The sequence below is a fragment of the Atractosteus spatula genome, chromosome 11 (assembly GCF_055471065.1).
Source record: "Atractosteus spatula isolate fAtrSpa1 chromosome 11, fAtrSpa1.hap1, whole genome shotgun sequence".
Taxonomy (NCBI): domain Eukaryota; kingdom Metazoa; phylum Chordata; class Actinopteri; order Semionotiformes; family Lepisosteidae; genus Atractosteus; species Atractosteus spatula.
The window spans coordinates 33,705,711-33,722,112 of record NC_142716.1 but is presented as its reverse complement, the minus strand read 5'-3'; the positions used below and the strand labels follow the sequence as shown (position 1 = coordinate 33,722,112).

The 16,402-nt window shown below is 53.1% G+C and overlaps 1 protein-coding gene across 2 annotated transcripts in view; it reads left to right on the top strand.

Annotated features, from left to right (window-relative positions):
• notch2 (notch receptor 2) overlaps nucleotides 1–14,351 on the top strand; it is a 72,343-nt gene extending 57,992 nt beyond the window's left edge. Inside the window, exons 24-34 of one of the 2 annotated variants that reach the window (XM_088927609.1) lie at nucleotides 388–500; nucleotides 1,392–1,933; nucleotides 2,022–2,369; nucleotides 2,820–2,962; nucleotides 3,739–3,940; nucleotides 5,835–5,928; nucleotides 6,895–7,063; nucleotides 7,391–7,695; nucleotides 8,223–8,370; nucleotides 8,449–8,546; nucleotides 9,200–14,351. In XM_088927609.1, coding sequence (XP_088783735.1) covers nucleotides 388–500; nucleotides 1,392–1,933; nucleotides 2,022–2,369; nucleotides 2,820–2,962; nucleotides 3,739–3,940; nucleotides 5,835–5,928; nucleotides 6,895–7,063; nucleotides 7,391–7,695; nucleotides 8,223–8,370; nucleotides 8,449–8,546; nucleotides 9,200–10,534 — 3,497 coding nt within the window. In that variant the 3' untranslated portion in view covers nucleotides 10,535–14,351. Of the gene's footprint in view, nucleotides 1–387; nucleotides 501–1,391; nucleotides 1,934–2,021; nucleotides 2,370–2,819; nucleotides 2,963–3,738; nucleotides 3,941–5,834; nucleotides 5,929–6,894; nucleotides 7,064–7,390; nucleotides 7,696–8,222; nucleotides 8,547–9,199 lie in introns of both variants that reach the window. The other variant, XM_088927608.1, reaches the window with a different exon arrangement.
• The last annotated feature ends 2,051 nt before the right edge of the window (nucleotides 14,352–16,402 follow it).

Here is a 16,402-nt window from a genome sequence, read left to right as displayed (position 1 = left end):
CACACACTGCTGCACAATCTGCCGTTCACCACACACTGCTGCACAACTCCGCTGTTCAACACACACTGCTGCACAGTCTGCTCTTCAACACACACTGCTGCACAGTCTGCTGTTTAACACACACTGCTGCACATCTCCGCCAACACACACTGCTGCACTATCCACCGTGCAACACACTGCTGCACAACTCCGCTGTTCAACACACACTGCTGCACAACTCCGCCGTTCAACACACACTGCTGTGTAACTTCACTTCTCAATACACACTGCTGTACACCTCCACTGTTATAACACACACCGCTACACAACACCTGGCAGCAGGTGTGAGCTGGTCTCCTCTCTGCCCGCCTGTCTTTGACCCTCTCCCCCTCTCGTGCGCGACGCCAGGGCGGCGCTGTGAAGCCATGCTGGACCTGTGCCAGCTGGAGCCGTGCCAGAATGGCGGGACCTGCAGGATGGCCATCGGGACCCCACATGGATACAGCTGCCACTGCCGCCCGGTGAGCACTCTCCCCCGCGCCTCTCCTGACACACAGCCACGTTTGCATTGTCTGACCTTCCTGAGCAGCTGTTGCTTGGGTATTTGCACCAGGAAACAGCCGCCGGGTTGGCATTGGGTGTGGGTGCTGAGATTAGTGGCACTGCTCTAACGTGACGTTGTATCGTTCTCATGCTGCCGAATGGAAAGAGGCTCGAAGGATGCTGCTCAGGTAAATCCAGTACTTTTCAAGGTGCATCCTGGAAATCAGATTTTGTGTTGTGATCAGGTTCATTTCATGCACATACTGTACGGGGCATCGCTGCCCCTCTTTGGACCAGCTTCATGATGGCAAAGTGCAAGTACGCAGGTGGTTACAATTGGGGAGGCACTGGGGTTAGAGACGCCAAGATATCAGCCTAACCTACTGACAGATGTGTGTGTGTGTGTGTAACAGACTACAGGTCATGCAGGTTTCACTCGTCTCGTTCGCAATCACAGCTGCACATCACGCAGGCATTCGGTCTGAGAGCTTCAGCCTTGCACACCGCTGTCTGTTACAGCCATTCTGGTCATGCTCACTTTCACATCGTATTTGAGCCTGCTGAAGTCAGATTTGCTGTTTTGCACTATTAGGATAGGGGGTTAAACTATTAGGGGGTCAGGGGGTTAAGTAGTACTAAGCCTCAGTGGCCTTTCATGCAGCAACCACACTTTTGACAGCATGCATGTATTTCATGTTATCCTGCTCTCTTCCCCTCTGTCATTGTCGCTGCTGTCATGCTGTTTCCCTGCTGCGACATGCAGGGCCGTGGCTGGCTGCCAACATTCTGTGCCCGTTCAGTGTTCGGGGGCTATGACTGCCTGCTCACCCCCGTTTCTTGTACTGATTGTCTGCCTGTCTTACTGCAAGGGGTTTTCGGGGAGCAACTGCACCCACGTGGAGAGGAACCCCTGCTCTCGGCTGCGCTGCCAGAACCGCAAGGAGTGCGTCCAGACGGCGGCCGGCCCGCGCTGCCAGTGCCCCCCGGAGTTCACAGGGCCGCACTGCGAGACGCCCCTGGGCTGCTCCCGCTGGCCCTGCCAGAACGGGGGCGTCTGTCTCGGGGACCCCCTGCCGCCCTACTACCAGTGCCAGTGCCCTCCGCGCCTCACGGGGCGCCACTGCGAGGTGCCCGTGCCCGCGCCCGCGCCCACCCGCCCCCCGCCCTCCTGCCCCTTCGCCGAGTGCCCGGGCAGGGCCGGGGACGAGATCTGCGACCCGCAGTGCAACACCCACGAGTGCGAGTGGGACGGGGGCGACTGCTCCCTGCGCTGGCCCCGGCCCTGGGAGAACTGCACGGCCGCGCTGCCCTGCTGGGAGCTCTTCCAGAACGGGCGCTGCGACGAGGCCTGCAACACCGCCACGTGCCTGTTCGACGGCTTCGAGTGCCAGAACGCGGGCAACACGTGCAAGTGAGTGGCGCCGCGCCCGCGTCCCCGAAATTCCCGCAGGGCACCCCCTGCCACCGTTTGCTCATGGGCACCTCTCCCTCCCCCGCAGGTACGACAAGTACTGCGCGGACCACTACGCCAACGGGCACTGCAACCAGGGCTGCAACACGGAGGAGTGCGGCTGGGACGGGCTGGACTGCGCCGCCGACACCCCCGAGCGCATCGCCGACGGCACGCTGGTGCTCGTGGTGCTGCTGCAGCCCAGCGAGCTGCTGGGGGACCTGCGCGGCTTCCTGCGCTCCCTGGGCACGCTGCTGCGCACCAACGTGCGCGTCAAGAAGGACGAGAAGGGGCAGCTCATGGTCTTCCCCTACTTCGGCAAGGAGGGGGCGGTCAGCGGGCAGCGCAGGGGCAGGCGCTCGCTGGCGCGGCGGGAGCTGGGAAAGGAGATCATTGGGTAAGGCCCACACCGATGCCCCTGTTCCGCCGGCGTCGACGGAATGTTTCAAATAGGCCCTCAAGTCCAGATTTGGCTCATTTTAAATAATTATTGCGTGTTGATGCGTATGAGCTCGGAGTAATGGGAGAAAGCACCGAAAAATGCAGATTGTCGTCCTCATGTGTTGCTGTTTTGAGTAACCACGACCAAACCAGTGCTGAAGAGTTAATATGGTAACATAGCACGTATATGCGAGAGGGTGACCCGATATATTGGAGGAATCAGCTCAGGTCTGTTTATAGAAGTACTTGTTCAGCGCACTTGAAATTCAGCTGTGGAACAAGCCCTGGAGCGACCGCTCGAAGATAACGTTCGGTAAAAGGCCTGCTGCCGCCTCGGGCTCTGCTGGCAGTGGGTTGAGGGTGCCGCCACCTAGTGGACCGTGGGAAACGGTGTGCCTCTTTGCAGCTCGGAAGTGCACATGGAGATCGATAACCGCCAGTGTGTGCAGAGCTCTGATGACTGCTTTACCAACACCAGCCTGGCCGCCTCTTACATCGCTGCGCAGTCTCTCAAGGCCCCGCTGTCCTACCCTGTGGTCAGCGTCAGAAGTAAGTACCCGCATTCCCCAGGGGCACACGCACTGCCTCACCCAGCCTGCAGGGGGCACTAGGACAGCCCTCATTGTTAGTTTACTAGCTGAAGAATTTGAAATAACAAATAACAGGGTTCCCTATGCTTCGTCTTATTTAATCCACGTCTAGTTTCCTCTTGTGGCCTCCTGTGCTTGTTTCAGTACTGGGAGTGAGGCTAGCCCTATATGTATTGCTTGGCATCTTATATACTTGAATGGGCTGCAGAGGTTTATTGTCTAAACTGTATGATCGCTTGGTGTAAGGTAGAGAGAGGGGGCTTTGGAAGAAGAATGTCTGTTAGTAAGAAAAACCCGTAACAACGAGGTTTGACTGTATAATTGGCATCCAGCGGAGTGGCCAGTTCCCCACAGAGCCTGTTCTATCAGCTGTTTCCTCTCCTGTGGGATCTCACTCCCTTTGAGTGCCAGTTATTCAGTCGGCTCAGGAGTGCCTCATTTTTGCAGGTTTTTCTTAGGAGCAGGTGGTGTTCTTCCAAAGCCTTCTCTCACTGCCTCAGCGTAGGGGTGACTACATGCAGGGGAGTGCTGCTGGCTCTGCAGCTGTTCCATTTTCAATGGCAGAACCATCTAAAACTGTTCCCCCATACAGAACGTTTTTTACAACCCTTGATGTTCACCGTCACCGCAGCACGATCTGTATTGAAATCTGGGCGTCAGAAAATGTAACCACAGGGTCAAGTGTGAGTGTGCCCTGCGCTGGTCAGGGCTCATACCAGTGTGTTGGTTTACCAGGTGAGCCTGGCAAAATGGAGCAGTCGCACCTGCTGTACCTGCTGGGTGTAGCAGCGGCCATCATCCTGCTGATCCTGGTGCTGGGTGTCCTGGTGGCAAAGAGGAAGCGGAAACACGGCGCGCTCTGGTTTCCCGACGGCTTCTTGCCCAAGAAGGACCGCAAGAGGCGTGAGCCTGTGGGGCAGGACGACTTCGACATGAAGTAGGAGTCTTGGATATTGTGACGCCCTGCTGACAGTACTGCTGCTCTCTTTCTGTCACACGCTGGTGCAGTGCAGCTCGGGCACTGCAGACCACACCTGCTGTCTCTGGCACTGAGTCACTGTCACCCTCTCACACACTGCGGCCCTCACCCTCTCACACACTGCTGCCCCTGTCACACTGCGACCCTCACCGTCTCACACACTGCGGCCCTCACCCTCTCACACACTGCTGCCCCTGTCACACTGCGACCCTCACCCTCTCATACACCGCAGCCCTCACCCTCTCACACACTGCTGCCCCTGTCACACTGCGACCCTCACCCTCTCACACACTGCTGCCCCTGTCACACTGCGACCCTCACCGTCTCACACACTGCGGCCCTCACCCTCTCACACACTGCTGCCCCTGTCACACTGCGACCCTCACCCTCTCACACACTGCAGCCCCTGTCACACTGCGACCCTCACCGTCTCACACACTGCGGCCCTCACCCTCTCACACACTGCTGCCCCTGTCACACTGCGACCCTCACCCTCTCACACACTGCAGCCCCTGTCACGCTGCGACCCTCACCCTCTCACACACTGCAGCCCTCACCCTCTCACACACTGCTGCCCCTGTCACACTGCGACCCTCACCCTCTCACACACTGCAGCCCCTGTCACACTGCGACCCTCACCCTCTCACACACTGCAGCCCTCACCCTCTCACACACTGCTGCCCCTGTCACACTGCGACCCTCACCCTCTCACACACTGCAGCCCTCACCCTCTCACACACTGCTGCCCCCTTCACACTGCGACCCTCACCCTCTCACACACTGCAGCCCTCACCCTCTCACACACTGCAGCCCCTGTCACACTGCGACCCTCACCCTCTCACACACTGCAGCCCTCACCCTCTCACACACTGCGGCCCCTGTCACACTGCGACCCTCACCCTCTCACACACTGCAGCCCCTGTCACACTGCGGCCCTCACCCTCTCACACACTGCAGCCCCTCTCACACACTGCAGCCCCTCTCACACACTGCAGCCCTCACCCTCTCACACACTGCAGCCCCTGTCACACTGCGACCCTCACCCTCTCACACACTGCAGCCCCTGTCACACTGCGACCCTCACCCTCTCACACACTGCAGCCCTCACCCTCTCACACACTGCAGCCCCTGTCACACTGAAGCCCTCACCCTCTCACACACTGCAGCCCTCACACTGAAGTCCTCACCGTCTCACACACTGCAGCCCTCACCCTCTCACACACTGCAGCCCCTGTCACACTGCGACCCTCACCCTCTCACACACTGCAGCCCCTGTCACACTGCGGCCCTCACCCTCTCACACACTGCAGCCCCTGTCACACTGAAGCCCTCACCCTCATACACACTGCGACCCTCACCCTCTCACACACTGCAGCCCCTGTCACACTGAAGCCCTCACCCTCTCACACACTGCAGCCCCTCTCACACTGTGACCCTCACCCTCTCACACACTGCAGCCCCTGTCACACTGAAGCCCTCACCCTCTCACACACTGCGGCCCTCACCCTCTCACACACTGCTGCCCCTGTCACACTGCGACCCTCACCCTCTCACACACTGCGCACTCACCCTCTCACACACTGCAGCCCCTGTCACACTGAAGCCCTCACCCTCTCACACACTGCTGCCCCTGTCACACTGCGACCCTCACCCTCTCACACACTGCAGCCCCTGTCACACTGAAGCCCTCACCCTCTCACACACTGCAGCCCTCACACTGAAGTCCTCACCGTCTCGCACTGAAGCCTGAACGAATTCTTGTCAGATCTCATTCCCAGTGAGTAAATTGTCCCACAGAGATGTGGAGGTAGAAGGGACCTGACACTTACATTTGCCTGCTCTCTCCTGTCAGGAACCTGGTGAAGCCACAGGATGGCAGTGGCATGATTGGTCCCAATCAGAAGGAGTACTGGCTGGAAGAGGGCTCCCAGGCCAAGAAACAGAGGGTAGGAGATATGGAAACTGGTGCAGAGAGACAGTCCGTACAGCTCACAGACTGGGGGAGAGAGAGAGACAGCCCGTACAGCTCACAGACTGGGGGAGAGAGAGAGACGGTCCATACAGCTCACAGACTGGGGGAGAGAGAGACGGTCCGTACAGCTCACAGACTGGGGGAGAGAGAGAGACGGTCCGTACAGCTCACAGACTGGGGGCGAGAGACGGTCCGTACAGCTCACAGACTGGGGGCGAGAGACGGTCCGTACAGCTCACAGACTGGGGGCGAGAGACGGTCCGTACAGCTCACAGACTGGGGGCGAGAGACGGTCTGTACAGCTCACAGACTGGGGGCGAGAGACGGTCCGTACAGCTCAGAGACTGGGGGCCAGAGACAGTCCGTACAGCTCACAGACTGGGGGCAAGAGACGGTCCGTACAGCTCACAGACTGGGGGCGAGAGACAGTCCGTACAGCTCACAGACTGGGGGAGAGAGAGAGAGACAGTCCGTACAGCTCACAGACTGGGGGTGAGAGATGGTCCGTACAGCTCACAGACTGGGGGCGAGAGACGGCCCGTACAGCTCACAGACTGGGGGCGAGAGACAGTCCGTACAGCTCACAGACTGGGGGCAAGAGACGGTCCGTACAGCTCACAGACTGGGGGAGAGAGAGACAGTCCGTACAGCTCACAGACTGGGGGCGAGAGATGGTCCGTACAGCTCATAGACTGGGGGCGAGAGATAGTTCGTACAGCTCACAGACTGGGGGCGAGAGACGGTCCGTACAGCTCACAGACTGGGGGCGAGAGACGGTCCGTACAGCTCACAGACTGGGGGCGAGAGACAGTCCGTACAGCTCACAGACTGGGGGCGAGAGATGGTCCGTACAGCTCACAGACACTTTGTGTCTTTGAATGCCTGATGCTGTCTTGCACAAACTTAACAGCTGTCTGTTTGTCCATGTTGCCACATCCAGACAGAGGACCAGGCACTGCTGTCGGGCGGTGAGGGGCCAGTCGATCGCCGACAGTGGACGCAGCAGCACCTGGAGGCTGCTGACATCCGCGTGACCCCACCACTAGCGCTGACCCCACCACAGGCTGAGCAGGAGGTGGACTGCTTGGACGTCAACGTGCGCGGGCCAGGTATCAAGCTGCACTTACACGCTGTACTGTCTGGTCTCATCTGCTGTTGGACATGAGGCTCACACACAGTCACTACAGCAGAGCTACTGAGATTGCCTGTGTTTGTCGTTCTTCTGTGCGATCTTGGACATCTAGGAATGTTTAACCTATTTAATCTAGAAACAATCAGCCATGATTTCTAACATGTAGGCATATTTGTTCCATTTAAACCATATACCATTCACCAGTCTAATGATAATATCCTTGGATCTGTCAGAGTTTGTCTTGGCGTTCTTGAAACTCTGTGTGAGCCTGAGAAGTGACTGTTCCCCCTGTCCTCCCTCCCAGATGGCTTTACTCCACTCATGTTGGCGTCTCTGCGTGTGGGTGGCACGGAGGCCAGCCTGGATGAAGATGAGGACAACAGCGACCCCTCGGCCAATGTCATCACCGACCTCATCGCCCAGGGTGCCACGCTGCTGGCCCAAACGGACCGCACCGGCGAGACTGCTCTGCACCTGGCTGCCCGCTACGCCCGCGCCGATGCAGCAAAGAGGCTGCTGGATGCCAGCGCAGACGCCAACGCGCAGGATAACATGGGCCGCACGCCTCTGCACTCCGCTGTGGCTGCTGACGCACAAGGGGTCTTCCAGGTATGGCGAGTGACCCCACGCTGACTGCCCGACACACAGAGGTGCCAGCACACACACACAGAAGTACCCGCACACACACACAGAAGTACCTGCACACACACGCACGCATGCACGCACACACAGAGGTGCCAGCATATATATATACACACACACACAGAGAGGTGCCAGCACAGGTACAGAGGTGCCAGCACACACATTAAGCTCACAGCCAGAGTCACACAGCACGTCACAGTGAGACACACCGATTTAGATATCCATTCTGACACAAGGGCGAAAGCACACTAATCCCCAACTAGCAGGGAGAGAAGGGCTCTAGAAGAGTCTCGAGTCAGATGAAACGCTGTTCGTCGGACACGAATTCCCATAAGAACATAAGAATGCTTACTAATGCGAAGAGGCTGTTCAGCCCATCTTGCCTGTTTACAAGTTTGGAAGCTCTGCTGAGAGGAGGTCCTTACTGTCAGCCACACTTGGACTGACCGTATCCCTTACCGCAGGAGCTCATGGTTCCCTTCTCCCCCCCAAAGATTCTGATCCGGAACCGGGCCACGGACCTGGACGCGCGCATGAACGACGGCACGACGCCGCTGATCCTGGCAGCGCGGCTGGCGGTGGAGGGCATGGTGGAGGAGCTCATCAACTGCCACGCCGACGTCAACGCCGTGGACGACCACGGTAAGAGCGCGGGGCCGCGAGGGCGGCAGGGGGCCCGCGGGGCGTGGCCTGGCCCGGTTAACCACTCTGTCCCCTCAGGCAAGTCGGCGCTGCACTGGGCCGCGGCGGTCAACAACGTGGAGGCTACGCTGGTGCTGCTGAAGAACGGCGCCAACAGAGACATGCAGGACAACAAGGTGAGCTCCGCTCCGGCCTGCCGCCCGTGGTCCAGCTCCTTCTGCGTGCGGGTTTGTCCGAACATGCTCCCCGAGGGCATGCGCCAGCGTAGGCGCTTTCATTCCTTTTTATGCCCGCGGCCAAGGCAGTTAAAATACTCCGAAACTTTAAAAAATACGCACATTGTATCTACTGTATAATGCTGCAGGTCCTGGGAGCACTGCCTCCTGTAGGAAGGACAGCAAAAACCTTCCCAATGAATCAGTATGATTCACTAAATGGGAAACGGCTCTATTTTAAGACCAGGACTATGCACTGTACTGTATATCGGGCTGTACTGTGTTATAATGATTAAGTCTCTGGTCTCGTACTGCTGGGCTGTGGGTTCAAGTCCCTGCTACAGACATTGAGTGAGGTGCATTACCCCAGTTGCTCCAGTCCACCCAGCTGTAAAAGTGGGGACATGTGTTCTTGAGGGGTGATCCCTGTGATGGGACTGTGTCTAATCTGGGAAGGGATTCGCACGGTTTCTAGTCTGCATAAAACACTACAGAGACCATGATGTGCTCTGGTCTGAACTTTCCTGTTGACTGCGTACAGGACTAGACCAGGCTCAAGCTGCCTTCCCCTGGGGGGTTAGAGTGATCTCATTTATTTCATGGGCCTCCTGCAGGAAGAGACACCTCTGTTCCTGGCCGCCCGGGAGGGCAGCTTCGAGGCCGCGCAGGTGCTGCTGGACCACTTCTCCAACCGCGACATCACCGACCACCTGGACCGGCTGCCGCGCGACACGGCGCAGGAGCGGATGCACCACGACATCGTGCGGCTCCTGGACGAGTACAACCTGGTCCACAGCCCGCACGCGGGCCCGGGGGGGCACCTGGGCGGGGCCACGCTCTCCCCCCTGGTCTGCAGCTCCAACGGCTCCTTCCTCGGCCTGCGCCAGGCCGGCCAGGGCAAGAAGACGCGCCGCGCCAACCCCGCGGCCAAAGCCGGCTCCGCCGCGGGGCTGGCGAAGGAGATGAAGGACGTCAAGGCCAGGCGGCGGAAGAAGTCTCCCGGCGAGGGCAAGGGGCCGCTGTCGGAGAGCTCGGTCACGCTGTCCCCCGTCGAATCCCTGGAGTCGCCCCACGCCTACGTGTCCGACACGACCTCCCCTCCCCTCCTGACCTCCCCCGGCACCATGCACCCCTCCTCTGCAGCCACCATGCATCCACCCCGCGGGCCTGTACTGCCCCCTGTCAGCCAGATGCTATCCCAGCAGGCCGGGCTGGCCATTGGCAGGCAGGGGCAGCAGCACGAGTGGATGGGGCTCTCTAAGTCCGGATACGGCCAGATGTTCGGCCTCATGCACCCCCACCAGGTGAGTGGCTCGCACCCCAGCATGCACCAGCACCAGGCCCACCTGGGCGCCGGATCCATGATGCCCACCGGCATGATGACGCCCATGAACGTCACCATGAGCCGAGAGCAGCTGCCACCCATCGTCACCTTCCAGATGATCCCGGGCAGCCAGCAGCCGCTTCTCAAGCAGCAGACCCAGGCGCCCCAGCAGCAGCAGCAGCACCTGCATTGCGTCCAGAACATGATGTACCAGCTGCCCGACATGGCTCACCCAGCTGCTGTGCTCACCCAGTCACCACCTGATGCCCAGAGGCCTCTGCCACCTTATCAGACCCTGCAGAGCCCAGTGGATAAATATCCCACCCCTCCCTCTCAACACAGCTACACCACGGCCACCTCCGATGGCACGCCCAGCCACGGCGCCCACCCACACAGCGAGCACCCCTACCTCACCCCCTCGCCCGAGTCCCCCGATCCCTGGTCCTCCTCCTCTCCTCATTCTAACTCCGACTGGTCCGACGTCACCACCAGCCCCACGCCCCTGGGGCAGCACCAGCCTGGCCTCACGCACATTCCTGAACAGCAACAGCAGCAGCAGCAGCAGCAGCAGCAGCAACATCCGCCACCCCCTTCCCAGCGTGGCAACATGCAGGTGTATGCATAGAGCGCCCCCTGCTGGCAGCGGAGTCAATCACAGCTGACGCACTGCTTCTGAAACCAACACTTTCTCTCAGTCCAGTTCTTCCTTCTGGTCATATAGCTGCGTATTTATTTTTCTTTTCCGCAAAAGCAGAAATACGTGCCATTACCTTGTCTGTAACAACATCAGTTTTTAAAATCAAGGCTTTTACTTTGGATGAAAACTAGGATTGGTGAGGGGCTATAAGAAGACTGCTGACACAGATCCATTGGTATTCAGTATTCAGTGACAACATTAGCCATTAAGCTTTAAAAAGCAATTTGAAGGTAAGAAGAAGAAGATTTGCCTCGAAAAGTACCCTCTTTGCCTTAAAGGCTTTCCTCTACAGTGTGTGTTCCCTCCTTCTGTGTGAGAGTCAGAATCCTAACATAGATCCTAGACTGACCTGAGGAGCCATCTCTTTAGATAGGACCCGCTGGGTCACATTTTTAGTTTGTGTTTTTTTTTGAAGGATGTCATTTTTTTTCCTTCCATCTCTATCTTGTATTTATAAAATGTTATGCTTTTAGGAAGTGTTTGTAGACAAGACGCCTGAATAATAAGGGTACTCTGTATAGCCATCTAAAACACCTTCAGAACAGAAGTAATACGGTCTGTACTTTATGAACAACGTCTGTATTCTGTTGATATCGACAACGAACCTGTGGATCGTAAGTTCAGCAGTGAAGAGAGAAGCTGGGTGTGTCTTCTGCCATCAGGCTGATGAACCAGAGTGTTAAAAGGCATCTCTGATGCCCTTGTCTGTTACGAACGGATGAATGGCAGTAGTCACCTCAGAGCTCACAGCACCAAGCTGGAGCAGAACCAGCGTTTGCAATGACTGGAAAGTAACTCATCTTCAAAATGACTGAAGTAGCCAAGAGCTGAAAAATACAGCTTTACACTTCTCAATGGAGGACTGTTCTATATGGGTGGACACTTTCAGACTTGATCCTTGGCCATAACGATGTGCGGAGAAGCAAAATGCTGTGTTTTTAGAGGTTCTGCTCAGCAGTGTGTCTTTAAAGTGTCTTTAAATAAATTTTTCTTTAAATCTTTTATTACCTGATAATGTACCATGTACGGACGTAACCCCTGAGCTCTACTTTGAAATGATGTTATATCTATGGCCTGTGCGGTAGATATCCATGTACATATATTCACATATACTGCGGCGTACACATTTAATGCCATTCTACTGGTTACAAGACTCATGAAATGTCTTTCAGTGTATCAGTTTTTAGCTAGGTGTGATTATATGGATAGGGATGTTCTGCTTAATGTGCCAGATGTTTGCATCTGTACGAAACCGCAGAAGAAAAATACGTTCTTGCTCTTAAAGGACTATACACCCCAGGCTTTTTTACTGCTCTATAGCTCATGTTATGTTAGCAACATATAGCTGTTACTCTGCCTTCTTAATAAGATAGCTTCTCTGTATTGATATCTTGTTAACCCATAATGTCTCTGTTTTTTAAAGAGGAGAAGAGGCCTCGGGCAGAAAAATATTTAACATGCTAAGGGTCTTATCATCTTATCCATAAGTACGTCAGTGGATCGCACCTCATCATTATAAAACTTTTTGCAAATAAGGCCGAGAGGCTCTAATTCAAGTCCAGCAAAGAGCTAAAGAGAAGACTAATTGTTCTATCCGTATAAAGCGTAAGGCAGGACACTGCTTTTTACTTGTTTTTTTTAAGAAATATTACTGTGATGTAGAAGAGTGTAAAAAAAACAAACTAGTTTGTACCAGACGTTTTGGGAGCTGTCTTCGCCCTGTGATCCCTGTGAAGAAATACGGAAACATGAAATATCGAGATCAATACAAGTTCTGCACTGGCGGGTTTGAAGTTCAGAGCAGCTGGTGGGAATTGCACTGTGGAGACTAAGACTGTGAAGAACCCTGTTCTGACAGCAGAATCTGAGTGTCAGTCTCGCAGGCGGGCAGGTAACCTAGCTATCGACACGTGGAAGAGCTCGACTCCTGCAGTCTGGTGCTAGAGAAAGTTTGAAAAACCTGCGCCGTTGTTGCTATTATTATATTTTCTACAAATTCTAATGTATATTGTTTTTTTTTTTAAATGTAAATGGTTCTAAAGTTTTATTATAAGGTGCCATTTTAATGCAAGGTTTTGAAAAAAGTTTAAATCACTTACAATCAGTCTTTTTCTTTTGTTGTAATTACCCTGTGATTTTTTTTTTCTCTAATTTTATAAAATAACGTCAAAAGTGTTTTGAAGTTTATGGCTAGTCCCTGTTTCTAACAGAACTGGAAATGGATTTTCCATTTTTACCACACAAATTGTTCAACATGCATAGAAAATTGCATAATTGTGTCTTAATCGATGACTGCCTCAATGAGATTAAACTACGGTGTTGCCGGAGTGGAGAGTTAGAATTGGTACTGCGTCTTAACAGACTAGTACGGTGATTTGGACAATCATTAAAATCCACCTCTTGCATGTACAGCATATTGTTAGCTAATACTGGAAACAGTCGTCAGCCTGATGCTGGTGATGAGACAGCTACGAGGATACGCCATCTCTACGCTCAGGGGGCAGGGCTACATGTTGCACTGAACAGAGAGAAGGATGGGTCTGAGGATTCTTCTGCACATCCAGGGGCTAGTGGCTTATTAATCTCACAGCTCTCAGGCTGGCCACCAGCAGAGTAAAACAAGTCTGCCTGGACAGTTAGGATCCACGCTTCTATGACTAGGTTTCAGTTTTCTCTTAAGTGGCCTTTAACCAGTGTGGAACCAGTGTGCTTTCAGCATGAAGGCAAAGGCGCAAAGTTTGTGTCGCCCATCTTGTGCTTTCTCAACCTTTCTGATTTCCTTCACTCTTTTTTTTCCACTTGCTTTCCCTCCTACCCCTTCTTTTTAGGTGTTTTAAGTGTTAGTTTTCCTCTGCTCGTACCTCCAGGTGTTCTCTAAGCTGAGTAAAAAACCGCGAGAGTGGGGTTGGGGAGGATGTTGGCTGCGTTGGGCAGACCTTCGCGAATCTCGGGTTTAACTCTCTCTTGCACACGTTTGGGTGTGCCCACTGCTGCGGTTGTTTTAGCTAGTGAGCTACAACTGTATCTTGCTTACCCAAGTAATCAGTTCCTGGTCAAATACGCAGTCGGTAGCTTTGTTTGTCAAGGGCGGTGAAGTTACAGTTTCAGGAAACATCTGTTTAAGTCTTGAAGGAAAATGGAATTCAGACTTCCCACATACAGGAATGCATTGAACTCCACTGGACTGTGAATTACTGATCAACGAAAGTCTTGTTATGGTTCCGCGACATCAGGGTTAAGAGAAACCTGCCAAGCAGGAATGGCTTAATAGAGCAGGTTTAATCTGTCAGTAGCCCTACACTCCACGTGCAATGTGACAGGAATGGATTCAGTGGTAGTCAAGTAAGGGCAGAGCCGAATAGATACTGCAGTTTTATTTTCAGTCCTTGATATGAGTGCAAACAGCCTGACCACATACTGTATCTCCTTGTCCTCTGACCTGTTTTGTCCAACAGTGTTGTGTAGCCTTACTCCCTGAAAAACAGATGGGATAACCCAGATTTGAAGAATATTACAGGCAGTATAATAGTCTGAGTTACAGAAAAAAAGCTCATAGTTAAGTTGATAGTAAACCTTTTTTTATACTGTATATAAATGATATTTTTATGTATATCCTTCTTTGTCTGTTTACTAAATTCTTGTTCATGTTATATGAAGTTTTTCTTTCAAATAGAAGGAACCCTTTATAAGAAAGTTTACTTTTTTTAAAAAAACAGATGCCTAAATAAAACCTTTTTTTTTCATACCAGACTGGTGGAGAGTTTGATGTTGCCAATGTGATGCTTTTTATGTCATTTCTGACAGGCTAGTTCTGTGAGCTAAAATTACTTTTAAAAACAGGAACTGTCTGGTTTGTGCCTCAAATTGGCACCAAACCCGACAGAATGTTAAGGATGGGGTGTAGATAACAGTTCAGCTTTGTAATCTCTCATCACAAATCTCCTTTACAAAAGGAGAACATTTACAAAATCTCCTTACAAAGGGGCAGTTTGTAGTGCAACCCCGAATATTATTCAGTGGGAAACACTTCAGATACTGTATGTGTGTTGAGGTTGTTAGTCTACAACAGTACAACTCCGTAAAAAATACATATAACAGATTACCCAAATGGACCACCACAACACAACAAAATAATATACAACAGTGGAGTGGAACAAGAAGTGCAGATATCATATTTGTGTGTACTGTATATCTGAGCCTTTATGGTTTCAGAAATGTATATTTCCGCTCCGGACAGTTGAGAATAAATCTCGACTGGGAGCATGAGAAAACTCTTAATTTCTTACACTGAGCATCAAAAGAAACCGATCTCCGTATACACAGGTGCCTTTAGAAAAGTAAGGTATACAGATTTTGGACATTGATTAAATTTGCCATCGGTTTGAATAACCAATCAATTGTAATTGTCCTTGATCCACTTGAGTGACTCTCTTGCATAGCCTATAAATCAGCTGATTAGTGCGATGGTCGATTGGGCCCAGGCGATGAAGTGATTTAAACTGTTGAATATTCATCCATCCATTTTATCCAATTCAGAGTCTTGGGGGAGCTGGAACTTATCCCCCGGCAAGCATTGGGCGCAAGGCACCATGGACGGGACGCCAGTCTATCACATGGCAGACAGGCACAAACACAGAGATGCACACACTCATGCCAGGGCCAGTTCTCCCAGAAGCCAGCAGGTCTTTGGACTGTGGGAGGAAACCAATGTGAACGTGAGGAGAACATACAAACTCCACGCAGCTTTTTTTTGTTCTTTCTATCAAAATGTACTTCATTTCCAAAAACAGCATCTCACAAATAACACATTCTCACAAAATCAGTAGACATTCTAACCAGGTATGAACTTTACATGCAATAAAACTTTCCAAACAGGGGTGAGTGTCCATTATCAATTCATGCAAGTGGATGATGGGGCCAGATTTGTGCAATTAAAGAGTCCCTCCAGGCCCTACCGCTTGCTTTTGCCCATTAGTCCCTGTACAGGGCCCACAGTCCTCTCCAGCGCTCCCTCACCGTGGAGAAGCCCCATTTGGCAACGTCGCGCTTCATCCTCCTTCTGTGGTCCGCAAGTATCCTCTCCTCCAGCTCCCTCGCTCCCCACTCTGTCTTGTGCCAGATAAGAGTGCTCCTCCACACAGACAGAATATCCAAGGAAAGTAAACACAGGAACCAGTTTTCCCAACTTACTAGAGAACATGCCAGCGGACTAGGTCCGTCACTTTTTGTCACCTGGCAAAACATTAAGGACGAACCGGACTTGTCCGCTGTTTACTAACAAAGGGCCAAGCACTAACTGCCCAGCACAGTTCAAACTGCATCATCCAGTTTGCTGATGACACGACAGTGGTGGGCTCCATTAGCAACAGCGATGAGGCACCACACAGAGAGGAGGTGGAGCAACTAGTGGACTGGTGCACAAACAACAGGCCATCTTTTCATGTAAACAAAACAAATGAGATAATCACTGACTTCAGGAGGGCCCACGCTGATCACCCCACTGTACATCAACAGCTCCCCTGGGGAGACAGAAGCATCAAGTTTCTTGGTGTACACATTACAGATGACCTCACTTGGTCCCTCAATACCACCTCCCTAGCCAAGAGAGGACAGCAGCGTCTCTTTCCTGCCGCGAAAGAGGAGGGCAAACCTTCCCCCACCCATTCTTATCAAGTTGAGGAAGTGCTTATCTCACATTCGCGCACCTCAATTGGATCACCACGGGACTATGTCTTGTCCCCTCTGCTGTACATTTTGTACACAAATGATTGCATAAGCAGGAGATGGGAAGGAATA